The following is a 27869-nucleotide window of genomic DNA, read 5'->3' on the forward strand; positions in this document are numbered from 1 at the left end:
TTATGGAGTGTAGCACTTCATGAAAGCGAGTGAAGGCACAAGACATGAGGGAACAGAATTACCCATGCTGATGACCATAGAAAGTCACCAATATACCATTTTGTTATAGTCCTGCATAGATCATGGCTTGTTTTATTGAATTTGGTGGAGTTATGTACAGCAAAAAAATACAGCTCCGGTCCCTAAACAAATTCAACAACGTTCGCATTTAGTAGCATTTCTTACAGGTCTAGATAATTATATTGAGAAAAAAAGCACCAAATAGACACACTAACCCAGGTATCAGAGAGGGAGGGTTGCACACTGACGCTAAAGACTAGTGCATTCACACATACACACCAAGTAGACCTCTCATTCATTCTCCCTCCCTGACCACAGTGATAAAGGTCTGTTCTGTAAACATTGACAAAAACAAACTTGTCATTAAGCCTTAATGTACAATATTTAAACAATTATCAAATTGCTGTTTAAAAAATAAGTAACAGCCGGAAGATTATCGAGAGGGTCCAATTCCCCGTTTCAACCCCATCCTGTGTTTGGGCAGTTTCTGTTAGTCATTCAACGTCGTCCTAGTTCCTGATTTGTCCTGATAGCTGTCATATCATAGTGGATGTCCTCAGTGTTCCAAACAGGCGTGGTCAAAGAGACTTCCTCTTCACATCCCCTCCTTGGGTTTGATTGACATCTGGACAGGAAGAGTAGAGTTCTTGAAATATTGATAGGAAACAAAAACAAATATTTAAACTTAACACAAATGACAACCACCGACATGACGAAAGCGACAGGCATGCACAGAGACTACGGAGGGACAGACAGAGATGTCCCCAAGAAGGGAAAAAAATATTTTAAGTGACAGTGGGCTGAGAGGAAAGAGCGGGGTCACAGGGAAGGGCAGATTTTACCTGAGAAAGCGAGCTGTAAGTGAGGAGGCAGAGCAACCTGAGACCCTGACTGGAGACTCTTTAACAGATCTGAGGAGAGATGGGAGGGAGGAGGAGATGACACAGGAGAGTGTAGGTCAAGGGCATGGTGAGATAGGAAAGGCAGTGTAGACGAAACAAGAATGGGAAGCAAGACAAGAAACAGGTTGAAAGGAAAAGAGATGAGCCAGGTCAAATAGTAAATGGATGTAAGATCACAGGAGATTGATGGAAGAATAACATTTAAAAGAAGAGGCACAGAGAGTAAGGGGAGGAATGAACCAAAGAAACAACATGGGAGAATGTCAGACAATGGAGAAAAACATTGCAGGCTTTCAGACACAGCATGGGGATTTAACACAATGGTCCAACAACATAAAATACACAAAAACAAACTATACACATACCCAGACATCAACATACTAACGCACCATCTCGATCAGCTGTTATACATTCATCTTTTGCTACGTTACAGCCTTATTCTAAAATGGATTAAATCACCCCCTTCCCTATCAATCTACACACAATAACTTATGATAAAACAAAAAAAGGGTTTTGCGAATTTTTTGCAAAAAGAACTGAAACTTCACATTTAAATAAGTATTCAGACCCGTTACTCAGTATTTTGCTGAAGCACCTTTGCCAGCAATTACAGCTTCGAGTCTTCTTGGGTACGACGCTACAATCAGAGGTCCTGAGCACTCTGCAGTAGGTTTTCATTAAGGCTCTCTCTGTATTTTGCACCGTTCATCTTTCCCTTGATCCTGACTAGTCTCCCAGTCCCTGCCACTGAAAAACATCCCCACAGCATGATGCTGCCAAGACCATGATTCCCCATATTGATGGTATTGGCCAGGTGATGAGTGGTGCCTGGTTTCTCCAGATGTGACACTTGACATTCAGGCCAAAGAGTTCTTTAGGTGCCTTTTGGCAAAATCCAAGTGGGCTGTCGTGCCTTTTACTGAGGAGTGGCTTCTGTCTGGGCACTCTACCATAAAGGCCTGATTGGTAGAGTGCTGCAGAGATGGTTGTCCTTCTGGAAGGTTCTCCCATCTCCACAAAGCAACTCTGGAGCTCTGTCAGAGTGACCATCGGGTTCTTGGTCACCTCCCTGACCAAGGCCCTTCTCCCCCGACTGCTCAACAGTTATCAGCTCTAGCAAGAGTCTTAGTGGTTCCAAACTTCTTACATTTAACAATGATGGAGGCCACTGTGTTCTTGGGGACCTTCAATGCTGCAGACATTTTTGGTAGCCTTCCCCAGATCTGTGCCTCAAAACAATCTACAGACGATTCCTTCGACCTCATGGCTTGGTTTTGGCTCTAACATGCGCTGTCAACTGTGGGACCTTATATAGACAGGTTGGTGCCTTTTCAAATCATGTCCAATCAATTGAATTTACCACAGGTGGGCTCCAATCAAGTTGCAGAAACATCTCAAAGATGATCAATGAAAACAGGATGCACCTGAGATCAATTTCCAGTCTTATAGCAAAGGTTCTAAATACTTATGTAAATAAGTGAGTTTATTTTTAATACATTTGCAAACATTTCTAAAAACCTGTTTTCATTATGGGGTATTGTGTGTAGATTAAGGCTGTACTGTAACAAAATGTGGAAAAAGTGAAGGGGTCTGAATACTTTCCGAAAGCACTGTACATTTTAGTTTATTCATGTTTCTGTGGACGGGCTTTGTCACTCACTCTGGGTCAGGGAGAATGCTGAGCTGTTGCTGGTTGAGGAGCCGCTGGCCCCGGTGCTGGAGCCAGCTGTGCCCCCTAATGGGGGCAGGTTTAAGAGTGAAGGAAACTGGAAGGGCAGGGACACAGGAACCAGCCCCCCCAACATCCCAAAGCCCAGTGGGAGAGACGGAGCAGAGCCAAGAAGACTGCTGCTGGCTGAGGACACCTGGAGAACAAAGGCATATAATTAAGCAATAAGGCCAGAGGTGGTGTGGTATATGGCCAAAAATCCACAGCTAAGGGCTGTTCTTATGCACGACGCACTGCGGAGTGCCTGGATAAAGCCCTTAGCCGTGGTATATTGGCAATATACCATAACCCCCTAAGGTGCCTTTATTGCTATTATAAACGGGTTACCAACGTAATTAGAGCAGTAAAAATAAATGTTTTGTCATTCTAGTGGTATATGGTCTGATACACTACGGCTTTCAGCATTCAGGGCTCGAACCACCCAATTTTTAATTAGAAATATAGACCAACAGACAACATATACAAACAGAGATAAAATACATCAATATACAGACAACAGTAGACAAACTCATTTTGAACATTTGCTCCATCATGACCGTGTCCCACCCAGCTACCATCTTATTTCTCACTTACCTGTGGCAACTGAGAAGAGACAGACTGTGTGGATACAGATTTAATAGGCTTAGCCCCCTGAATGGTTCCACCTGCCGGCCTTTGTCGCTGATTGGCCGAGGTTGTGGTAGGGGAGGGACTGGATCCCGAATGCTTGCTGATGGATGAGGTGTTGGTAAGGCTGGTGTTGGCGCTGCTGCTGATGATCTGAGAGGGGGTCTTCTGCCCTCCTGGAGGGGTGTAGCTGCCCTGGACAAGTTTGGCTGGCCCTCCCGGAGCACCTGAGAATGGTGGGCGGAACCCTGCTGGGCTTTTGGAGGAGTACTGGTGCATACTGGAAGCTGCCTGAGGCCTGGGATTGGTGGAGGGTGAGAAGGTGGTGGGCGTTAAGGGGTTGGGGAGGCGAGGGGTGAGTTTGATGATGGGCGAGGTGCTGCTGTGGGAGGACTTGGTGAGAGTGGCCTGCATGGGGGTGATGAAGTTCGACTGCTGCTGAGCTTGGGCTCCTAAGAGAGAGTGGGAGAAGGAGGGAGAAGGGGATGAGAGGGGGGTGTCACCACTGTTGGCTTTAGTATTATTGCTGCCAAAGCCCTTCTGATTGGGGGGCGGCCGCGGCTTAAGCTGGGAGTGAGAGCCGGGAGCATTGGCTTTACTCGGTCCAGTCCCAGCAAGCCTCTGAGTGCTCTGCACTGATTGTCTGTGAGCCTGAGCCAGAGCACCTCCACCCTTCATCGACCCCAACCCCTCGCTCCTCGCTGAGGACAGAGAAGGGGAGACGGTGGGAGGCCGAGAGAGAGAGGAGGGGGAGGAGGAGGTAGAGACGAAGAGAGGTGTGTTGGAGCTGGGTGTGTTGATGGTGCTCTTCTTGTGCTTCTGGAGGAGAGGTGAGGCATGGAGGGAGGACGGGGCAGTCTTGGGCCTATCAGGGGAGGGGGGACTGTCCCCTTGGACCAGGCCCTTGGCTGCATTGCTGAGGAGGGCCAGGGCCTGGGAGATGGAATCCAGGGCGGGGGCGGTCAGCTCTTCATCCAGGGAGTCCAGCAGACAGATGGTCTCAGCGGGGGACTGGGAGGGCCGGCAGGCCACTGGGGCTGCAGGGGAGGGGGTCGCACCAACTGAGGGGGTGGATCTCTGGACCCAACTACCCTCCTGGGTCACCAAACAACATAGGGGATAGAAAGAGCAAACAATTAGTGTGATCTAAAACTATTCAAACAACAAATGGTATTGAAATGACAAGCATGCAAGCAATGCATCAGACTGCAAAGCACTAACTTTGGGTTTAGACTTGGGAGTAGGAACCATCTTTTTCTTGGCTCTGGATAACAGTGAAATCAAAAGGAAAAAGAGTGCATAATGAAGAACACCAGTGTTAACCTTCACTTTAATATAGTGATTTTTAAAATAATCAGAGTATATCAAAGTAATGACTCACGGATTGCCAGTGAGGTGACAATGAACCATGAGGCTCTCTTTGAATAGCATCCTGAGGAGAGGAGAGTGGAGAGATTTTTTTAAAACCTTTATTTAACTAGGCAAGTCAGTCAAATTCAGCCAACCAGGGAACAGTGGGTTAACTGTCTTGTTCAGGGATTTTTACCTTGTCAGTTCATGGATTTGATCCAGCAACCTTTTGGTTACTGGCCCAAAGCTATAACCACTAGGCTACCTGCAGCCCCATGTGGTGTGGTGAAATGCAAACTAGGTTAAATGGTCAAATTGTATTCTTTTATGCAAACATGCATACTGACCTGCCCTGCATCCAGCCCTTGGGCCACAGTGGTTTCACCTCAGTCTCCATGAAGGCCTTGAGATAGTCCTCTGGAGACTGGGAGCTCTGGCCCTCCAGCTCATAGCAGCCCAGCTTCACCCTCACCAAGTTACACAGCAACATCCTACAGACCAACACACGTTCCACCAACTATGCATTAGAATTTCAGCTCCACTGTTGGCAAATTATCTTTTTGGACAACTCTTCTCACTGACTTGAGAGTCATGATTCACTTTTCTGAGTGACACGTTCATTTTAGTCATTCATTTGACTTGCTGCATTTAATTCTACAGCAGAGTTAATACGCACTCCTTCAGTGACTCCGGAGATGTGCTCCGACCAACAACTGTTCGTCATGAGTGCAGGTAAAATAAATCATGCTGCAGGCAGCATAGAAGAAAAAAGACACGTTTAGAACTAATAAATTATTGCATGGTGCAAGAATGAATGCTATGATGGACACAGCTTTGTAGAACCAAAAGATACATGGCTTCTGTTCAACAAACTCAAATCGTCGTGAACTGCGAACGATATTGTGCTTATCACCCTCACGCCACTCAAGCAATGCATTCCGCCAAGAGTCGTTCATAACGCGTTTGCATTTACAAAATAGCCTCCAATACTCTACTCAGCAAATTGGATGCAGTCTATCACAGTTCCATCTGTTTTGTCACCAAAGCCCCATATACTACCCACCACTGCGACCTGTATGCTCTCCTTGGCTGGCCCTTGCTACATATTTTTTATTTTATTTATTTTTATTTTACCTTTATTTAACCAGGCAAGTCAGTTAAGAACAAATTCTTATTTTCAATGACGGCCTAGGAACAGCGGGTTAACTAGTTCAAACCCCCGAGTTAACAACGCTCTAACCACTAGGCTACCCTGTCGCCAAACCCACTGGCTCCAGGTCATCTATAAGTCTTTGCTAGGTAAAGCCCCGCCTTATCTCAGCTTACTGGTCACCATAGCAGCACCCATCCAGCAGGTATATTTCACTGGTCACCCCCAAGGCCAATTCCTACTTTGGCCGCCTTTCGTTACAGTTCTCTGCTGCCAATGACTGTAACGAACTGCAAATATCACTGAAGCCGGAGACTCATATCTCCCTCACTAGCTTTAAGCACCAGCTGCCAGAGCAGCTCACAGATCACTGCACCTGTACATAGCCCATCTGTAATTAGCCCATCCCCCATAATGTTATTTATTTGATCTATTTTGCTCCTTTGCACCCCACAGTATCTCTACTTGCACATTCATCTTCTGCACAACTACCAGTGTTTAATTGCTAAATTGTAATTATTTCGCCACTATGGCCTATTTGTTGCCTTAACTCCCTTAGGGAAGTTCAGGGAAGTCAGGAACCAATACACGCAGTCAGTCAGGAAAGCAAAGGCCAGCTTTTTCAAGCAGAAATTTCTCTAACTCCAAAAGGTTCTGTGACACTGTAAAGTCCATGGAGAACAAGAGCACCTCCTCCCAGCTGCCCACTGCACTGAGGCTAGGTAACACGGTCACCACTGATAAATCCATGATAATCGAAAACTTCAACAAGCATTTCTCGACGGCTGGCCATGCCTTCCTCCTGGCTACTCCAACCTCGGCCAACAGCCCCCCCCCCCCGCAGCTACTCGCCCAAGCCTCCCCAGCTTCTCCTTTACCCAAATCCATATAGCAGATGTTCTGAAAGAGCTGCAAAACCTGGACCCGTACAAATCAGCTGGTCTTGGAAATCTGGACCCTCTATTTCTGAAACTATCCGCCACCATTGTTGCAACCCCTATTTTACCAGCCTGTTCAACCTCTCTTTCATATCGTCTGAGATCCCCAAGGATTGGAAAGCTGCCGCAGTCATCCCCCTCTTCAAAGGGGGAGACACCCTGGACCATAACTGTTACAGACCTATATCCATCCTGCCCTGCCTATCTAAGGTCTTCGAAAGCCTAGTCAACAAACAGATCACTGACCATCTCGAATCCCACCGTACCTTCTCCGCTGTGCAATCAGGTATCCGAGCCGGCCACGGGTGCACCTTAGCTACGCTCAAGGTACTAAACGATATCATAACCGCCATCGATAAGACAGTACTGTGCAGCAGTCTTCATTGACCTGGCCAAGGCTTTCGACTCTGTCAGTCACCATATTCTTATCGGCAGACTCGGTAGCCTCGGTTTTTCTAATGACTGCCTTGCCTGGTTCACCAACTACTTTGCAAACAGAGTTCAGTGTGTCAAATCGGAGGACATGTTGTCCGGTCCTCTGGCAGTCTCTATGGGGGTGCCACAGGGTTCAGTTCTCGGGCCGACTCTTTTCTCTGTATATATCAATGATGTTGCTCTTGCTGCGGGCGATTCCCTGATCCACCTCTACGCAGACGACACCATTCTGTATACTTCTGGCCCTTCCTTGGACACTGTGCTATCTAACCTCCAAACGAGCTTCAATGCCATACAACACTCCTTCTTGTGGCCTCCAACTGCTCTTAAACGCTAGTAAAAACCAAATGCATGCTTTTCAACCGTTCGCTGCCTGCAACCGCACGCCCGACTAGCATCACCACCCTGGATGGTTCCAACCTAGAATATGTGGACATCTATAAGTACCTAGGTGTTTGGCTAGACTGTAAACTCTCCTTACAGACTCATATCAAACATCTCCAATCTAAAATCAAATCTAGAGTCGGCTTTCTATTCCGCAACAAAGCCTCCTTCACTCACGCCGCCAAACTTACCATAGTAAAACTGACCATCCTACCGATCCTAGACTATGTCATCTACAAAATAGCATCCAATACTCTACTCGGCAAACTGGATGCAGTTTATCACAGTGCCATCCGTTTTGTTACTAAAGCACCTTATACCACCCACCACTGCGACCTGTATGCTCTAGTCGGCTGGTCCTCGCTACATATTCGTCGCCAGACCCACTGGCTCCAGGTCATCTACAAGTCCATGCTAGGTAAAGCTCCACCTTATCTCAGTTCACTGGTCACGATGGCAACACCCACCCGTAGCACGCGCTCCAGCAGGTGTATCTCACTGATCATCCCTAAAGCCAACACCTCATTTGGCCACCTTTCCTTCCAGTTCTCTGCTGCCTGTGACTGGAACGAATTGCAAAAATCGCTGAAGTTGGAGACTTATCTCCTTCACCAACTTTAAACATCTGCTATCTTAGCAACTAACCGATCGCTGCAGCTGTACATAGTCCATCAGTAAGTAGCCCACCCAATCTACCTACCTCATCCCCATACTGTTTATTTGATTTACTTTTCTGCTCTTTTGCACACCAGTATCTACCTGCCCATGACCATATGATCATTTATAACTCCAGTGTTAATCTGCAAAATTGTAATTATTCTCCTACCTCCTCATGCCTTTTGCACACAATGTATATAGACTTTTTTTTTCTTTTTTTCTACTGTGTTATTCCATGTGTAACTCTGTGTTGTTGTCTGTTCACACTACTATGCTTTATCTTGGCCAGGTCGCAGTTGTAAATGAGAACTTGTTCTCAACTAGCCTACCTTGTTAAATAATGGTGAATTTTAAAAAAAGAATCTAGCCCGGTTGCGGTCACAACTAGACTTTGTTTCAAATGTACCAAGAAAAAAATCATATTTGTATACCTAGCAAATCAACAAATATACATTGTTTAAAGCACCATTTTACAAGTCTGTCACAAACGACATCTCCAATAAGCCCCTTATGGTGAATGACCTATGAACGAGAGGCTTTTGACTATTTCTAGTTTTTAGTTATCGTTCGCTGGGGTCCTGCATGCTCTGGGCATTACTGACTCAAATGAACAAAATTAGTCGAAAGATTCATTCATTTGACTGAATGAGTCGAAAAAAATCAGAGTCAGTAAAAGGAGTCAAACGTCCCATCACTACACTAAACCAAAACCCCTATATAAACATAATTGTATGACGTTAAATTCACAAATGAGAGCTCACCTGAGCTTCTCATCCCAGACAAACTTCTTGCGAGGTCCCATCACTCTCTTCCCAGGCTTCTCCTCATCCTCCTCTTCTGACCCGTTCTTTTCCCCCTCTTCTGACTGCTGCCTGTAAATACACAACCCAGTGATAATATTGACAAGGAGTGGAAAAATAGACAGCAAGGGACAAAGGGGGAGGTATGAGAAGAAATAAGAGGTGAACAGAATGCAAGAGAAGAAAGGAGAAGGCCTTACTTGGCCACTTTGGCGATGCAGTCCATATTGTATCTGGCAATCTGCTCTGGCATCACGCTGCACACAGCTAACTTCAGCTTCAGTAGTGGAGCACGCAGACGGTCATCCTGGATGACAAAAGATGGAAAAGGTTACAATCACAAACACCAGATGACACTGACACCACACACTCCGTTAACAAACAATCTACAATTAGATAGAAGAGAATAACAGGCATATTATGTGCACACACAAACATAAACATAAAATGTCAAACATTTTAGTGCATACACACACACACCTGGATATTGAGGCTGAGTTTCTTTAGGCGTTTGAGCAGAGCCTCCTTGTTGCAGGGCACAAAAGCCTCGAGATGGGAGTAGACTGAAGAGCGCACTGCTGCCGGCTGCTCCTGGACCTGCAACTCAATACTGACCAACACACAGAAGAAGAGGGTTAGACATTGAGATCAACACTGACTAACACATGCAGAGAGATGGTCAGGGAAGAGGGTTTGTTCTGTTGTAAAGAGCTCAGAGCAGAGACTCACTCCAGTAGGATGTTGTTCATGTCCAGCGTGAAGAACTTTTTCCTGCCCTCTTGATCAAACTGATGAGAAGCCTGTTAGTTGGAGAATAATTCAACTTCAGAGATTCTCTAAAACAAAATATAGTATGCTCAAAAGGACACAAATGTCATGCAAAGCAATCAATTGCCTGCCATTTCACTCCTCTAAGCCTCACCTTGTCCTCTAAGCCTTTATTTTTGACTTCATTACAGTACCTCTCGCTTGCTCTTGGCCTCCTCTCCTCTCCGCCTCCACTCCTCTACCTTTCTCTCCTCTTCCTGATATTCCCCTCTTGCCCATTCCCTTCACCCTCACCGTTCTGTCAGAGAGAGTTGGCACTTGTTTTCCCCTCATCTCCCTCAAAGAACATCCCTGCTCTCTTGTTGCCACAGCAACCTCTACTTCTCACTCCTACTTGTGCCTCTGAGAGAATGCATGTGTTACTCCGGTTTCATTATGGAATGAAATATCAGAATGGTGACTATCACTTTTTTTTAAAGGGGGGACAAAAATCAATGCATTCCATGTAATGTGCTTGAACGTTTTCAACGAGCAGCGAGGGTCTTTAGACCCTACAAATCAAATAAAGAAAGAAACTGACTGAAGACCTAAAATATCTCTAAATATGAAATATAACTGGATTTGATTGAAGATGTCAGTCACTTACCACACGGAGGTCCTCAATACGCTTACTGAGAGGGGCAGGCAGTCCATTAGGCAGAGGAGGAGGGGGCAGGAGACCTCCTTGTGCCCCCTGGACCCTACCCTGGACTCTACCCGGAGCACCGTTCTCCCCCTGCGCAGGACTGGGGGGCTGAGGAGAGTCCAGCAGCCCAAAGTCTAGGTCGCCCATCATGTCCTGCAGCATGTCGTTGTTATTGGCTGAGCCCAGCAGTGACATCATGGCAGGGTCGTCAGCCAGATCGGCCATGCTGATGTTGCTGGGTTTAGGGTGTGCGTCGAGCAGGGCACTGTTGGCATTGTGCTGGCCACGGGGCAGGCCGGGGTTCTTCTTGCGGTTCTCCTCCTTCTCCCGCGTGAAGCGGCGGAGCATGGCAGCCAGATTCAGAGAGTCCTTCATCAACTTCTTCCTTTTCTTCTTCTCTGGCCGGTGGACATTCAGGCCAGACACTCTGGAAGATAACATAGGACCGTTGAGTTGCTACACGGAGCTTGTTACAAGCCATAGACACATAGCATAACTATGAAGCACGGCTCAAGTCAAAGTCAGGCAATAAGTTCATACATCATATGAGCTTATACATCAGTTAACTTCAGAAGTGGCACAACAGATGTAGAACATTGCTCACCCTTGCTTTGGCATCCTGATCTTCCTGGGCTTTTTCTCATCCATGTTACTGCAATCTTGCTTTTTCATTCGCTTCTTTATCACACGCTCCTCACCATCTTTCAACTTCTACAGACAGGAGGAACAAAAACTGAACTTGTCACATGATATAGAAATAGAGTTTAATAATGAATAACATTTGTTCATTTATTGAAAAGGTGTGTGTGTGTGTAACCCACCTTGAAGTCCTCTCCCTCTGACTCAGAGGCTGCTCTGAACTGCAGGGTGCCAGTGTTGATGTAGAACCCTCCCAGCTTAGTGTTGAGGGAGGCTGGCACCAGCTCATCATACTGAGGGGAAGAAAGTAGCTAAGGGATCATCAACAAGGGGCTATGTATTCTCTGTAAAATAATAAACAACATGGAAGGTGTGTTCGACTACGCGCTAGTGGAGTGGGTCTAACCTTCCATGGAGTTGCATTATTTTCTGAGTTTTCCCTTTTATACCATGGCTATAATTTAACAAATTTACAGTTAGAAATTCATTCAACATCCACTGAAGTAGCTAGCAAGTTTTCTTGATATAGTAGCTGCAGTAGTTGCCTTGGTAACCAAACAAACAGCTTGCTATTATAAAAATCTAATTCAACAATGCCAATACTGTTCTCAACTCAACTTTTGCTTTCAAATGCAGCTCAAACATAGAACATGTAAAAATGAACTGTAGCTATTGAATTCTACCGTGCTGATATGCCGTGCATTATAGGGAAATAATGCACGCTCTAGAATGCCCTTCAAGCCAACCAGGAAATACTATTCAACAATGCCATGTCATAACCGGTTACAAACAGCAGAGAAACTAATAAGCAAGTATGGGAGAGAGGAATGCAATGTGCTAATGAAAAATGATCTATGATAGAGGGGCTAGGGGTAAAGTGCAAATATGTTAAAGCATATGTTGATGCTTGTTTACATGAGTCTTAAGTCTGTTCACAAAGGAAGGATTCTGCAGTATATGAGCAGACAGAGGGTACTTACAGCCTCAGAGTTATCAATGAATGGGTCAGTCTCATCATAGCCAAAACCAATGTCGATGAGATCCTGCACCCTGTCCTTCCGCTTCTTTTTCCCTGTATTGGCCTGTGACTAGAGGAAACAAACAACTACAGTTGATTAGGTGAAAATATGCAACGCAAATGAAACTAATTCAATCTATTTGATCTATGTGTAGACCTATTTGTTTCCCCCACAAAGTAAAGGGACCTACATATTTGCTCTCAAATTTCTTGGCGAGCACCTCTACTTCTTTTCTCTCCTTCTCGTTGTCTGCAAAGGGGTCGTTGGGGTCCAGGGCTGGCGTCAGGCCTTTAGGAGGTCCTGGAGCAGGAGGCTTCTTCACCTTCAAGAGACAACCAGGCATGTCAGGAAATAAGAGTAGGTAAAATGGGTTCAACAGTGGATTCTTAGTAGCTTAAAATGTCATCTTAAAAGTTGTACCTCTAAAAGATGGGAACTAGATGTGTCATTACCATATTATATGATTTATATAACGGTAATATAAACATTCATATCAAAATTAGACGAATATTATTGCCTACATGAAGTTGGCATGCTTACATCATATCTAAGAATACTGTAGCTACAGTTGGCCAACATCGCTCTTGTTGACAACAGCACCATAGCCACGAGAGCTTACACTTCAAGCTGCCTACGCGTTCACCGGCCCAGACTGCTGTTATCACTTGTAGCTTGACTGATTTCACGTCTTTACCTGAGTAGATTGAACAAGTTCACTGTAGTTGAATTCAGCAGATCCCCGTTCGCTGGGTTCGGGCAAGGAGAGGTTCAAGCGCACTGTTACACGTTTTGTTTCCGCTGAATCCCCGTCACCGGCTTTCACGATACCGAATGGACTAGCACCAGTACCACCTCCTGGCCTGGTTGCTGCACTTCCACCCCCTCCATCTTCCCCCAAACTGATTTCGGCCTCATCTTCCCGGCGGCGTTTCTTTGAATCCGAAGGCGGTGCATTGTTGTTAAAGGAAGAGATTGTGACAAACGGTACTTTTCTCGGTTCGGCCATTTGATGCTGACCGTCACAGAGCCCCTCCGTAGGAAAACACAAGGGAGGATGAGACTTCACTGAACTAACGTTACTGTAGCTTGCTATCTAAAATTGGGAATGTTCGACAACTAACGTTAGCTAGCTAGATGGTAAACTATGTCAGGTAATAAAATGCCTTAAACCACACAGTGGTATCTTCTGCACCTCCCAGGTTAGCTCAGGGGGCTTTAAATCACGAGGAAGAGTAGTTTTAGTTGTTTCCATTAAATTGTTCGGTAGCTACCGCAAGGAGGCATCTGAAGTAGCCATCTTGACCATTATTATCATTATTCAGTGAGAGTAGTAACTGGGCGTGCGTACGAAAAGAAAGCGGAAACAGAACAGTCAGGGAGCAGTCTTTGACCAATCATAGGGCGAGAACGCCCTTCAAGAACCGCCCACTTTGCATACTAGCGCGAATATGCAGAATCGATTGTTCCCTGACTCTGGCACGCGGGATGTTTTGACGAGGTTCCTTTTGAACACTTCTCCCTGGACTGAACGCACTAACAAACACAGGACTACCATTCATTAGAAAATATGCATTGAAACCAACAAATTCTCCTGTTTTATATTTCTGTATGCATGATAAGCACTGGTCTTTATGTGCTCTAAAACGTGATGTCAAGGCCAGAGATAGTAAAAGCACAGATGTGGTATAAGATTTAAATATTTATTCACATAGGCAAATATGTACAAAATAAATGTGCAAAAAAACGAAACCAATACAATGTACTAACAAAATAACAAACAGGAAAGAGATGAATGTATAATGAACAAACTGGCACTTTTGATGAATTTTTGCATTTGACTGTCAGTTTGCCCAAAGGACCCTTTTCTTCATATAGGCTATGCATTCTTAAGTACGGAATGATAACATCACAGAGAAACCCTGTTGTCCTTGGCCCATTTCTTCAGAATCCTGATGATGTATTCCACTTGAGGATTCCCAGTGTGCCTCAGCAAGGGCAGCACCTCCCTCAAAGCCTCCCTGTAAAATACACACAATTGAACACATTATGGAAACAAACACTCACATTGACAGACTTCAGCAATGCAAAATACAGCCCATCATGTCAAAAAAAAGTGTAGGTCACTGACCTGAGGACAGATTATTTTAACGCTATACAAAGTGGTGACATTCATGATCCTATATCAATCCAGTAGATTGCTAAGGTAGACATGGTACCTACCTGGGTTCTCTGCTGGCCAAAATTAGCTGAAAGATACCCACACAGGCCCCCCTTTTGCCCTCCCAGTACTCAGGGTTGGGGTCCAATCTCTCCAAGACATCAAATGCCTTTGCTGAGTAGTAGAACTGGCCCATCTGCAGATGAGAGAAGAGTTACACATGGTGCAAATCAGTGGTGTAAAAAAAACACTACTTAAGTAGTTTTTGGGGTATTTTTGACAACTTTTACTTTATTACATTCCTAAAGAAAATGATGTACTTTTTACTCCATACATTCTCTGACACCCAAAAGTACTCGTTACATTTTGAATTCATATACTTATCAAGAGAACATCTCTGGTCATGCCTACTGCCTCTGATCTGGCGGACTCAATAAACACATGCTTCATTTGTAAATGATGTCTGAATGTTGGAGTGTCTGGAAATTTAAAAAAACTAGAATAATTGTCCATCTGCTTTGCTTAATATTAGGAATTTGAAATTCTTTATACTAATATACTAGTATTTTTTTTAGCAATTACATTTACTTTTAATACTTAAGTATATTTCAAACCAAATACTTTTAGACATTTAATCAAGTAGTATTTTACTGGGTGACTTTTACTTGAGTCATTTTCTATTAAGGTATCTTTACTTTTACTCAAGTATGACAATTGGGTACTTTTTCCCCCGCTGGTGCAAGCGCTCTCAGAATGAAATAACTTCTGTCCTGATGGGGAAATTAAACATTTAGGAAGTTGAGTGATTTTGGAATTAATAAAGGAGAGTAACCTTGTAGCAATCGTTGGCAATGAGCTGCAGGAGGCTGAAGGACTCTGCTGAGGTCTCCATCTTCATGTAGAGCTCCCAGGCCAGACGGGCCTTCTGGTTCATAATGTCTAAATAGGACAACAGGGTTCATTGACAACAATAGAGCAACCACACAGTGTTATACCAGCAAATGTTTACATCGTTTAATGAGAAGGAGAACATACAGCAGCGTGCCAGCCAGCTCAGGTACACATAGTCACTCTTGTTCTTGTCATTCTGAATCAACAGGAAGATCTGGGAGACAAACAGAAAGCACACACTTTTAACAGACAATAAAACACATACAAAAAGTTAATAAAATGTCATCAAATAATCCCAAAAGGACATGTCAAGGTTTTACTTCCTCTGCCTCCCTGTAGTTGCCAACAGCAGCTTTGGCCTGTGCATAGTTGAAGTTGAAGGCATCATCGTTGTAGAAGTAACTCTGTGAGCAATGAGAGTTCAGAGTATTTAGAATCCATTGAAGAATGATAATTATAGAACATCAATATTCTATGTGGACACAAATATGTGTCGGGGTATTATGCTGTGCTTACCTTGACAGAGTTGAGGTAGATGAGCACATCCTCAAACTGCCTGAGTAGAAAGAAACAAGAAGCCATGCACTGTCTGCCAGGGATGGTGTCTAAGACACAGGGAAATTAATTGTTGATGAAAGCATCAGTGTAAAAACATATTTACCATTGAATTAGTGCAGTACAAAAATGTCATTCTAGTCAGTATTTTAAATATCTGGAGGAGCACTCACCACATTCGCTAGCTGAGCCACCAACCAGCTGGAAAAACTGCTGAGCAATCTTCAGATGATCTCTCTGTAATGGAAAAATTACATGATCATGTCACACAAACAAAATCAGGTGGGTATCAAGGCAGAACTATATACAGTGGGGAGAACAAGTATTTGATACACTGCCGATTTTGCAGGTTTTCCTACTTACAAAGCATGTAGAGGTCTGTAATGTTTTATCATAGGTACACTTCAACTATGAGAGACGGAATCTAAAACAAAAATCCAGAAAAATCACATTGTATGATTTTTAAGTAATTGATTTGCACCTTTGTTTGCAATTACAGAGATCATACGTTTCCTGTAGTCCTTGACCAGGTTTGCACACACTGCAGCAGGGATTTCTCCATACAGACCTTCTCCAGATCCTTCAGGTTTGGGGTCTGTCGCTGGGCAATACGGACTTTCAGCTCCCTCCAAAGATTTTCTATTGGGTTCAGGTCTGGAGACTGGCTAGGCCACTCCAGGACCTTGAGATGCTTCTTACGGAGCCACTCCTCGTTGTCATGCTGGAAGACCCAGCCACGACCCATCTTCAATGCTATTACTGAGGGAAGGAAGTTGTTGGCCAAGATCTTGCGATACATGGCCCCATCCATCCTCCCCTCAATACAGTGCAGTCGTCCTGTCCCCTTTGCAGAAAAGCATCCCCAAAGAATGATGTTTCCACCTCCATGCTTCACGGTTGGGATGAGGTTCTTGGGATTGTACTCATCCTTTTTCCTCCAAACACGGCGAGTGGAGTTTAGACCAAAAAGCTCTATTTTTGTCTCATCTGACCACATGACCTTCTCCCATTCCTCCTCTGGATCATCCAGATTGTCATTGGCAAACTTCAGATGGGCCTGGACATGCGCTGGCTTGAGCAGGGGGACCTTGCGTGCGCTGCAGGATTTTAATCCATGACGGCGTAGTGTGTTACTAATGGTATTCTTTGAGACTGTGGTCCCAGCACTCTTCAGGTCATTGACCAGGTCCTGACGTGTAGTTCTGAGCTGATCCCTCACCTTCCTCATGATCATTGATGCCCCACGAGGTGAGATCTTGCATGGAGCCCCAGACCGAGGGTGATTAACCGTCATCTTGAACTTCTTCCATTTTCTAATAATTGCGCCAACAGTTGTTGACTTTTCACCAAGCTGCTTGCCTATTGTCCTGTAGCCCATCCCAGCTTTGTGCAGGTCTACAATTTTATCCCTGATGTCCTTACACAGCTCACTGCTCTTGGCCATTGCGGAGAGGTTGGAGTCTGTTTGATTGAGTGTGTGGAAAGGTGTCTTTTATACAGGTAACGAGTTCAAACATTTATCATTTATCGCCCTCCAGGTTCCCTCTGAGAGTTCATCAATGAGCTTGATGCCTTGATAAGCTCCTTTCCTGAGACGGCTCACCTCTCACAGTTCTGGGCGACTTGAACCTCCCCACGTCTACCTTTGACTCATTCCTCTCTGCCTCCTTCTTTCCACTCCTCTCCTCTTTTGACCTCACCCTCTCACCTTCCCCCCCTACTCACAAGGCAGGCAATACGCTCAACCTCATCTTTACTAGATGCTGTTCTTCCACTAACCCCATTGCAACTCCCCTCCAAGTCTCCGACCACTACCTTGTATCCTTTTCCCTCTCGCTCTCATCCAACACCTCCCACACTGCCCCTACTCGGATGGTATCGCGCCGTCCCAACCTTCGCTCTCTCTCCCCCGCTACTCTCTCCTCTTCCATCCTATCATCTCTTCCCTCTGCTCAAACCTTCTCCAACCTATCTCCTGATTCTGCCTCCTCAACCCTCCTCTCCTCCCTTTCTGCATCCTTTGACTCTCTATGTCCCCTATCCTCCAGGCCGGCTCGGTCCTCCCCTCCCGCTCCGTGGCTCGACGACTCATTGCGAGCTCACAGAACAGGGCTCCGGGCAGCCGAGCGGAAATGGAGGAAAACTCGCCTCCCTGCGGACCTGGCATCCTTTCACTCCCTCCTCTCTACATTTTCCTCCTCTGTCTCTGCTGCTAAAGCCACTTTCTACCACTCTAAATTCCAAGCATCTGCTTCTAACCCTAGGAAGCTCTTTGCCACCTTCTCCTCCTTCCTGAATCCCCCCCCCCCTCCTCCATCTCTGCAGATGACTTCGTCAACCATTTTGAAAAGAAGGTCGACGACATCCGATCCTCGTTTGCTAAGTCAAACGACACCGCTGGTTCTGCTCACACTGCCCTACCCTGTGCTCTGACCTCTTTCTCCCCTCTCTCCAGATGAAATCTCGCGTCTTGTGACGGCCGGCTGCCCAACAACCTGCCCGCTTGACCCTATCCCCTCCTCTCTTCTCCAGACCATTTCCGGAGACCTTCTCCCTTACCTCACCTCGCTCATCAACTCATCCCTGACCGCTGGCTACGTCCCTTCCATCTTCAAGAGAGCGAGAGTTGCACCCCTTCTGAAAAAACCTACACTCGATCCCTCCGATGTCAACAACTACAGACCAGTATCCCTTCTTTCTTTTCTCTCCAAAACTCTTGAACGTGCCGTCCTTGGCCAGCTCTCCCGCTATCTCTCTCTGAATGACCTTCTTGATCCAAATCAGTCAGGTTTCAAGACTAGTCATTCAACTGAGACTGCTCTTCTCTGTATCACGGAGGCGCTCTGCACTGCTAAAGCTAACTCTCTCTCCTCTGCTCTCATCCTTCTAGACCTATCGGCTGCCTTCGATACTGTGAACCATCAGATCCTCCTCTCCACCCTCTCCGAGTTGGGCATCTCCGGCGCGGCCCACGGTTGGATTGCGTCCTACCTAACAGGTCGCTCCTACCAGGTGGCGTGGCGAGAATCTGTCTCCTCACAACGCGCTCTCACCACTGGTGTCCCCCAGGGCTCTGTTCTAGGCCCTCTCCTATTCTCGTTATACACCAAGTCACTTGGCTCTGTCATAACCTCACATGGTCTCTCCTATCATTGCTATGCAGACGACACACAATTAATCTTCTCCTTTCCCCCTTCTGATGACCAGGTGGCGAATCGCATCTCTGCATGTCTTGCAGACATATCAGTGTGGATGACGGATCACCACCTCAAGCTGAACCTCGGCAAGACGGAGCTGCTCTTCCTCCCGGGGAAGGACTGACCGTTCCATGATCTCGCCATCACGGTTGACAACTCCATTGTGTCCTCCTCCCAGAGCGCTAAGAACCTTGGCGTGATCCTGGACAACACCCTGTCGTTCTCAACTAACATCAAGGCGGTGGCCCGTTCCTGTAGGTTCATGCTCTACAACATCCGCAGAGTACGACCCTGCCTCACACAGGAAGCGGCGCAGGTCCTAATCCAGGCACTTGTCATCTCCCGTCTGGATTACTGCAACTCGCTGTTGGCTGGGCTCCCTGCCTGTGCCATTAAACCCCTACAACTCATGCAGAACGCCGCAGCCCGTCTGGTGTTCAACCTTCCCAAGTTCTCTCACGTCACCCCGCTCCTCCGCTCTCTCCACTGGCTTCCAGTTGAAGCTCGCATCCGCTACAAGCCCATGGTGCTTGCCTACGGAGCTATGAGGGGAACGGCACCTCAGTACCTCCAGGCTCTGATCAGGCCCTACACCCAAACAAGGGCACTGCGTTCATCCACCTCTGGCATGCTCGCCTCCCTACCACTGAGGAAGTACAGTTCCCGCTCAGCCCAGTCAAAACTGTTCGCTGCTCTGGCCCCCCCAATGGTGGAACAAACTCCCTCACGACGCCAGGACAGCGGAGTCAATCACCACCTTCCGGAGACACCTGAAACCCCACCTCTTTAAGGAATACCTAGGATAGGATAAGTAATCCTTCTCACCCCCCCCCCCCCCCCTTTAAGATTTAGATGCACTATTGTAAAGTGACTGTTCCACTGGATGTCATAAGGTGAATGCACCAATTTGTAAGTCGCTCCGAAAAACTAACAGGTCTGTAAGAGCCGGAATTCTTACTGGTTGGTAGGTGATCAAATACTTATGTCTTGCAATAAAATGCAAATGAATTACTTAAAAATCATACAATGTGATTTTCTGGATTTTTGTTTTAGAGTCCGTCTCTCACAGTTGAAGTGTACCTATGATTTTAAAAAATGACAGACCTCTACATGCTTTGTAAGTAGGGAAACCTGCTAAATTGGCAGTGTATCAAATACTTGTTCTCCCCACTGTATATACACTGTACATGAATCTATAGTTATATATTTACACTGAACAAAAATATAAAACCCAACAATTTCAAAGATTTGACTGAGTTACAGTTCATATAAGGAAATCAGTCAATTGAAATAAATGCATTAGGTCCTAATCTATGGAATTCACATGACTGGCAATACAGATATGCATCTGTTGGTCACAGGTACCTTCAAAAAAGGTTGGTTCATGGATCAGAAAACCAGTCATTATCTGGTGTGACCACTATTTGCCTCATGTAGCAAAACACATCTCGTTCGCATAGAGTTGATCAGGCTGTTGATTGTGGCCTGTGGAATGTTATCTCACTCATCTTCAATGGCTGTGTGAAGTTGCTGGATCTTGGTGGGAACTTGAACATGCTGTCCAACACAGGCCACATAAATTCAGAGCATCCCAAACATGCTCAAGGGGTGACATGTCTGGTGACTATGCAGACCATGGAAGAACTGGGACATTTTCAGCTTCCAGGGATTGTGCACAGGTACTTAGGACATGGGGCTGTGCATTATCATGCTGAAACATGAGGTGATGGAGGCCGATGAAAGGTATGCCAATGGGCCTCAGGATCTCGTCATGTTATCTCTGTGCATTCAAATTACCATTGATAAAATGCAATCCCTTACCATAACCCCACCGCCACCATGGGGCACTCTGTTCACAACGTTGACATCAGCAAACCATTCGTCCACATGACGCCATAGACGTGGTCTGCAGTTGTGAGGCCAGTTGGACGTACTGCCAAATTCTCTAAAACAACGTTGGCAGCGGTTTATGATAGAGAAATCAACATTCAATTCTTTGGCAACAACTCGTGGACATTTCTGCAGTCAGCATGCCAATTGCACGCTCCCTCAAAACTTGAGACATGTATGGCATTATATTGTGTGACAAAACTGCACATTTTTAAAGTGGACTTTTTTGTGTGTCCCCAGCACAAGGTGCACCTGTGTCATTGATCATGCTGTTTAAATTAATCAGCTTCTTGATATTCCACACCTGTCAGGTAGATGGATTATCTTGGCAAAAGAGAAATGCTCACTAAAATGTAATCAAATTTGTGCACAGAAAGCTCATGAAACAAGGGAACAACACTTTACATGTTGTGCTTATATTTTTGTTCAGTGTAGTATCTAAATGTATCTCTGGTACTCACCGACCTCATCTCCTGTCCAAGTGCAGCATTCACAACCCCCTTCAAGATGTACTCCTGAAAAAATGTCAGGGAGAGGTTACAGCACATATGCACTTACCATATACCACAATCCATTGAGTTTATGGCTGCACTAACCCTGGCAAAGAGAGGAGGATAGGGAAAGAGGGGGAGATGGCGAGAGAAAGCTGGCTGCACACACACACTTACTGTACGCTGATGTACATTAAGACTAACACTGCCCTGAACCTGAGAAAGAGAGAGAGAGAGAGAGAGAGAGAAAGAGAGAGAGAGAGAGAGAGAGAGAGAGAGAGAGAGAGAGAGAGAGAGAGAGAGAGAGAGAGAGAGAGAGAGAGAGAGAGAGAGAGAGAGAGAGAGAGAGAGAAAGAGAGAGAGAGACAGAGAGAGAGAGAGAGAGAGAGAGAGAGAGAGAGACAGAGAAAGGCGGAGGTTAATACACAAACGCCTATCACAAATGACTACTCTGGAAACGTAGAACTACACCGCAAACTACACTATCCTTGTAGAAGGAGGAAGAAGAAAATGGAGAGCAGGGAAGAGAGGGTAAGATTACTGGTCCCTAAAATAGCTGAGAGGCAGGAGACGATTGATAGGCGGGTTGAAAAAATAAAAAGGGAGGGAGAGAAATCTGGAAATGGTGAATGGAAATAGAGGAATGAACCTGTGGTGTGGTGGGTTCTAAGTCTTTGATGAGCTGGTAGGACTCCTGGACATCATCTGAGAGAGATAGAAAAATACAATTACTATCCATATATTAACAGTAAAAAAAACACACTTAGTTATCAATCAGCTATCATTAGATTGGCTAGTCAGTAATAAAAGTGGCAGCCCACCTTGTCTGAGGTAGTAGATGACCAGATTGAGACGAGCCTCAGTAATGACATCAATCAGTGCAGGCAGCACTTGCAAGGCCCCCTCCCCGCTACGAAACACCACCTGAACACCAGAGGAAGAATCAAAAGTAATTTGCTTGCATGCTGTTACACACGTGAGGTGCAAAACTGCTATGTTCTAGGCTGATAAATCTTGACTCTCACCAGGTTGTGTCGGATTAACTCCTTGGCAAATTCAAAGGAGCTGGAGGAGTTTTCTATCAGGTTTTTCAGCTCTGTCTGAGAGAAGGAAAATGTGATTTTAGTTGTTTAATACTACAATGTACATTGCTGAGTCACTGACTGAAGCCTTACAAACAATAACAAAGCAACATTCAGACAAACAAGGTTACATTTTGAGAATGATTTGCTCAGGACTCTCTTGTCAAGTTGCGTTACCTCTGCTGCTTTTCCATTGTAGAGCCTGAAGTGATTGCAGGCCTTGAGGTTGAGAGCGATGGTGGAGTCTGGGACGCTCTGCAGGTAAACAGCCAGCACCTCCTGGGACACATCGTAGTAGTCCAACTTGTAGTAGCACAGAGCCACATACACATTCAGGGCCAGGAAGTCTCTGTAGCAGACACAGTATGAACAGAGCATGAGCTCCGCCAACTCACAGTAGGTACAATGAATCTCTCTTTCCCACCCTCTCACCTGCACAAGCAGTCACTATCCTCCTCTCCAGTCTCCGTTATCTTCCCTCTGTCTCAACACAGGGAAACTATCACTCTCCCTCCCTCCACTCACTCTCTACCTCCCCCTTTCATAGTCTGTGCCGCTACTCCCATGTGTCAGGATTACATTTGGAGTGTTTCCCGGTGTCTCTGTCACTCTGTGGTGCATTCTGTTGCCTGTCACCTGTTCTGCAGCAGGATGCGTTTGTAGATGTCGATGGCCTCCTGGTAGTGGGAGCGCATGTAGTGGATGGAGGCCAGGCTGAGCTGGTCCTCTGTCACATCCTCCAACTCCTGGTGGAAACCCATCAGCTGCTTCTCATCATTGAACTGAAAAAATAAAATAGACCAGAAATAAGGGTATAATAGAACAAATTCTGTTATATAATTTGTTTGGTACCATAGCACTGAATGAATAAGTTAGCGATAAGGGCGAAAGCTGACCTTGTGAGCCAAGTGGAACAGTAGTCGATTCTGCAGCTGGCATTTAGGGGCTGAAAGAGGTAGAGGAAGCACATATGGTCAGGGAGAAAAGGTCTTTAATTTTCCATATCACCTTTTGTAATAAAGCAACAAAATGTGAGAATGGGGAACAAGGTGGATGAGGTACCCTTGCGTGAAGCCTCCTCTGCTTCTTTGTAAAGCCCCAGGAAGAAGAGAGTACAGGCCAGGTAGACCCACACATCTGGGCGGCAGTCTGGTTTGTCTGTCAGGGCCTTGTATTCCTGAAGAAGGAATAGACACATAGGTATTAGTTCATGTCTCACGCAATCAAAAACAGGAAAATACTTTCACACATCCAAACCAATGTTACTGAATTCAATAAAGGTTTTCAAACCTCCATGGCTCTCTTGTAGTCACCAAGGTGGAAAGCACAGTAGGCCAACCACAGGTCTGCATCCTCCCCTCGTTCGCCAACATTGCGCTGAAACTGAGAAAATTCAACCATATTGATAGGATGAGCATCTTATTTTGCAGACAGTAATGTAAGCACTGCATTGTTCAAAGATATAACAGCTCTATAAACCTATATGTCACACTTCAGGAGCCATGCAGCCAGAGTGGCATTTACCTCCAACAATGTAATGGCCCCCAGATAGTCTCTTTGAACTAGGAAGTCTTCAACAAGTGGTGACTTTTTTTCTTTTGCCTTCTTATTTACTGGGATCTCCCCACCAACAGCTGCTGGCTTTACTCTGGACAGAATCTGAGAGAATGAAAATTAGAATTAGAATTATATAGAACTCCACAGCCGGTGATGTCCACAACAGAGCCAGCCATAATTACTAAGGACCCATCCAACTAGTTACTTGTCTCACACCTGTGGCTGGGCTGCAACCTGGTCTCAAAGCATTTTGCATTATTCTCTATGTAAATCTGAGACACTCCATTTAGAATGATCTGTTATATTTCGTATGAAATGTATTAATTTGTGGAGTTCCATCGCCCATTTCGTATGATATGTTATGAATTTGCTAAACATACACTTTGTAACCATACAACCTAAGTAACCATCTTTCATGTAACCATACCAAACATACTAATTTCAGTATCCCGGATTTAAGTGTACTGTTACATATGTTACGGTCTAGTCTATGAGACCAGGCTGGCATGCTAGGTAAAGTTAGATTTCTGCAACCAAAAAATATAAAAATAATCATCCAGCACGGCAATGTTTACAAACTTCTTTGTGTGGTAGCTAACCTAACATTAATGCTAAATTGCATAGACTACTAAGCAAAGTTTCAATAGCTAGCTAGCTAACTGGGACATGCTTAACACCCCGGCCGTCCTACAATCTAAACTAGATGCCCTCAATTTCACACAAATTATCAATGAACCTACCAGGTACAACCCCAAATCCCTAAACACGGGCACCCTCATAGATATCATCCTAACCAACCTGCCCTCCAAATATACATCTGCTGTCTTCAACCAGGATCTCAGCGATCACTGCCTAATTGCCTGCGTCCGTAATGGGTCCGTAATGGGTCTGCGGTCAAACGACCACCCCTCAGAATTGTCAAACGCTTCCTAAAACACTTCAGCGAGCAGGCCTTTCTAATCGACCTGGCCCGGGTATCCTGGAAGGCTATTGACCTCATTCTGTCAGTAGAGGATGCCTGATTGTTCTTTAAAAGTGTTTTCCTCACCATCTTAAATAAGCATGCCCCATTCAAAAAAAAAAAAATTGAACCAGGAACAGATAAAGCCCTTAGTTCACCTCAGACCTGACTGCCCTTGACCAGCACAAAAACATCCTGTGGCGTACTGCAATAGCATCGAATAGCCCCCACGATATGCAACTTTCAGAAATTAGGAACCAATATACACAGGCAGTTAGGAAAGCAAAGGATAGCTTTTTCAAACAGAAATTTGCATCCTGTATCACAAACTCCCCAAAATTATGTGACATTAAAGTCCATGGAGAATAAGAGCACCTCCTCCTCCACCTCTGTCACCGCCGATAAATCCACAATAATTGAGAATTTCAATAAGCATTTTTCTACGGCTGGCCATGCTTTCCACCTAGCTACCCCTACCCCGGTCAACAGCCCTGCACCCCCCACAGCAACTTGCCCAAGCCTCCCCTATTTCTCCTTCACCCAAATCCAGATAGCCGATGTTCTGAAAGAGCGGCAAAATCTGGCCCCCAACAAATCAGCCGGGCTAGACAATCTGGACCCTCTCTTTCTAAAATTATCTGCCACAATTGCTGCAACCCCTATTACTAGCCTGTTCAACCTCTCTTTCGTATCGTCTGAGATCCCCAAAGATTGGAAAGCTGCCACAGTCATCCCCCTCTTCAAAGGGGGAAACACTCTATTCCCAAACTGTTACAGACCTATATCTATCCTACCCTGCCTTTCTAAGGTCTTCGAAGGTAAAGTTAACAAACAGATCACCGACCATTTCGAATCCCACCGTACCTTCTCCGCTATGCAATCTGGTTTCCGAGCTGGTCATGGGTGCACCTCAGCCACGCACAAGGTCCTAAACAATATCATAACTGCCATTGATGAGACAATACTGTGCAGCTGTATTCATCGACCTGGCCAAGGCATTCGACTCTGTCAATCACCACATTCTTATCGGCAGTCTCAACATCCTTGGTTTCTCAAATGACTGCCTCGCCTGTTTCACCAACTACTACTCAGAGTTCAATGTGTCAGATCGGAGGGCCTGTTGTCTGGCCTTGGGCAGTCTGGTGATTCTCTGATCCACCTCTATGCAGACGACACCATTCTGTATACTTCTGGCCCTTCTTTGGACACTGTGTTAACTAACCTCCAGACGAGCTTCAATGCCATACAACTCTCCTTCCGTGGCCTCCAACTGCTCTTAAATACAAGTACAACTAAATGCATGCTCTTCAACCGATCGCTGCCCGCACCTGCCCGCCCGTTCAGCATCACTACTCTGGACGGTTCTGACTTAGAATATGCGGAAATATCTAGGTGTCTGGTTAGATTGTAAACTCTCCTTCCAGGCTCACATGAAGTATATCCAATCCAAAATTAAATATAGAATCGGCTTTCTATTTCGCAACAAAGCATCCTTCACTCATGCTGCCAAACATACCCTCGTAAAACTGACTATCCTACAGATCCTTGACTTCGGCGATGTCATTTACAAAATAACCTTCAACACTCTACTCAGCAAATTGGATGCAGTCTATTACAGTGCCATCCGTTTTGTCACCAAAGACCCATATACACTACCCACCACAGCTACCTGTATGCTCTTGTTGGCTGGACCTCGCTACATATTCATCGCCAAACCCACTGGCTCCAGGTCATCTATAAGTCTTCACTAGGTAAAGTCCCTCCTTATCTCAGCTCACTGGTCACCATAGCAGCACCCACCCGTAGCACGCGCTCCAGCAGGTATATTTCACTGGTCATCCCCAAAGCCAATTCCTCCATTGGCTGCCTTTCCTTCCAGTTCTCTGCTGCCAATGACTGGAAGGAATTGCAAAAATCACTGAAGCTGGAGACTCATATCGCCCTCTCTAAATTTACGCACCAGCTGTCAGAGCAGCTCACAGATCACTGCACCTGTACATAGCCCATCTGTAAATAACCTATGCAACTACCTCATCCCCATACTGTTATTTTTTGTTGTTGCTCCTTTGCACCCCAGTATCTCTACTTGCACATTCCTCTTCTGCACATCTATCACTTTAGTGTTTAATTGCTAAATTGTCATTATTTCGCCACTATGGCCTATTTATTGCCTTTACCACCCTTATCTTACCTCATTTGCACACACTGTATATAGACTTTTCTATTGTGTTATTGACTGCATGTTTGTTTATTCCATGTGTAACTTTGTGTTGTTGTTTGAGTCGCACTGCTTTGCTTTATCTTGGCCAGGTCGCAGTTGTAAATGAGATCTTGTTCTCAACTGGCCTACCTGGTTAAATAAAGGTGAAATAAAATAAAATAAAAACAGTACGTTAATCTTAGCGAAAGTTATGTTAGCGTAGCTGCATTCAGTAAAGCAAACACTTACCATGGCCAATGGAGTTAGTCGTCACGAAAGCACAGTAACAGCGCTCAGATAATCAGACAAGATAAATGTTTTTCTAATCAAGAAACATGTGCTAACCCAGCTAGCTAGTGTAACCGATAGCTGTTGACAAACATGGGAGCTCTTGTCGCCAAGCAACGTCTACACCAGTCTTTGCCCCTCCCTAGCATACTGGTTCATCACTGTGTTAAGAGCTGGGGTTGTAGAAAGTGAATTATAGACGCATGGCGAGTATGCCAAAAAACAGGTTTTATACTGCTAACACTATTACACACGCTTGTCTTATAAATGGACATAAAGTCTCATATCCATTCATCATCACAGCAGATGAGGAATAGCAGATTCCTCAGTGGTTGAAAATCGTACCACTTCTCCCAATATGATGTAACAGGGTGATACTGCAGCTACGGGCACTATGTCCTCAAGGGCAATTTTGGGGGATTTTATTAATACATGTTTTATTCTTTATATGTTATGTTCACATTACAATCACCCCTG

The 27869-nt window shown here is 45.3% G+C and overlaps 2 protein-coding genes across 8 annotated transcripts; both read right to left on the reverse strand.

Moving 5' to 3' along the window:
• Nucleotides 1-116: 116 nt before the first annotated feature.
• LOC123999310 (ubinuclein-2-like) lies at nt 117-13453 on the reverse strand. 4 transcript variants are annotated; one of them, XM_046304928.1, is made up of 17 exons: nt 12817-13453; nt 12313-12444; nt 12084-12191; nt 11286-11396; nt 11069-11175; nt 10426-10891; nt 9741-9811; nt 9492-9621; nt 9212-9318; nt 8973-9083; nt 4995-5138; nt 4679-4729; nt 4519-4561; nt 3265-4392; nt 2623-2827; nt 903-971; nt 117-685 (listed from the first exon to the last, which is right to left on the reverse strand). In XM_046304928.1, exons 1-17 carry the CDS (start codon nt 13126-13128, stop codon nt 639-641), a joined length of 3342 nt encoding a protein of 1113 aa, XP_046160884.1. In that variant the 5' UTR covers nt 13129-13453; the 3' UTR covers nt 117-638. The 4 variants fall into 4 exon arrangements, with proteins under 4 accessions (XP_046160884.1, XP_046160883.1, XP_046160886.1 ...); XM_046304927.1 differs by having other exon boundaries at nt 117-706; XM_046304930.1 differs by lacking the exon at nt 903-971.
• A 355-nt stretch (nt 13454-13808) lies between these two features.
• On the reverse strand, nt 13809-27588 carry LOC124000248 (intraflagellar transport protein 56-like). Of its 4 annotated transcripts, XM_046306489.1 has the most exons (20): nt 27354-27588; nt 23911-24045; nt 23677-23769; nt 23449-23563; nt 23283-23332; nt 23023-23168; nt 22819-22866; nt 22564-22735; nt 22330-22404; nt 22126-22228; nt 21954-22009; nt 21482-21520; nt 21275-21328; nt 15900-15963; nt 15688-15776; nt 15492-15575; nt 15316-15385; nt 15113-15219; nt 14343-14476; nt 13809-14140 (listed from the first exon to the last, which is right to left on the reverse strand). In XM_046306489.1, exons 1-20 carry the CDS (start codon nt 27354-27356, stop codon nt 14029-14031), a joined length of 1749 nt encoding a protein of 582 aa, XP_046162445.1. In that variant the 5' UTR covers nt 27357-27588; the 3' UTR covers nt 13809-14028. The 4 variants fall into 4 exon arrangements, with proteins under 4 accessions (XP_046162445.1, XP_046162446.1, XP_046162447.1 ...); XM_046306490.1 differs by lacking the exon at nt 21482-21520 and having other exon boundaries at nt 27354-27587; XM_046306491.1 differs by lacking the exon at nt 22819-22866 and having other exon boundaries at nt 27354-27585.
• Between the last annotated feature and the right edge of the window lie 281 nt (nt 27589-27869).

The sequence above is a fragment of the Oncorhynchus gorbuscha genome, linkage group LG16 (assembly GCF_021184085.1).
Source record: "Oncorhynchus gorbuscha isolate QuinsamMale2020 ecotype Even-year linkage group LG16, OgorEven_v1.0, whole genome shotgun sequence".
NCBI lineage: Eukaryota > Metazoa > Chordata > Actinopteri > Salmoniformes > Salmonidae > Oncorhynchus > Oncorhynchus gorbuscha.

Bases quoted from the DNA above. Each gene is read 5' to 3' on its own strand.
- LOC123999310 (XM_046304927.1), bottom strand. From the start codon at position 13,128: ATGGCCGAACCGAGAAAAGTACCGTTTGTCACAATCTCTTCCTTTAAC. The intron at 12,192-12,312 runs GTAGGTCCCTTT...TGTTTCCTCTAG, and splicing joins AGAAATTTGAGAGCAAATAT to TCACAGGCCAATACAGGGAA. The intron at 11,176-11,285 runs GTGGGTTACACA...TCCTGTCTGTAG, and splicing joins CAGAGGGAGAGGACTTCAAG to AAGTTGAAAGATGGTGAGGA.
- LOC124000248 (XM_046306489.1), bottom strand. The intron at 22,405-22,563 runs GTAACGCAACTT...TCCTTCTCTCAG, and splicing joins ACAATGGAAAAGCAGCAGAG to ACAGAGCTGAAAAACCTGAT. The intron at 21,521-21,953 runs GTTCATTCCTCT...TCTCTTTCTCAG, and splicing joins TAGAACCCACCACACCACAG to GTTCAGGGCAGTGTTAGTCT.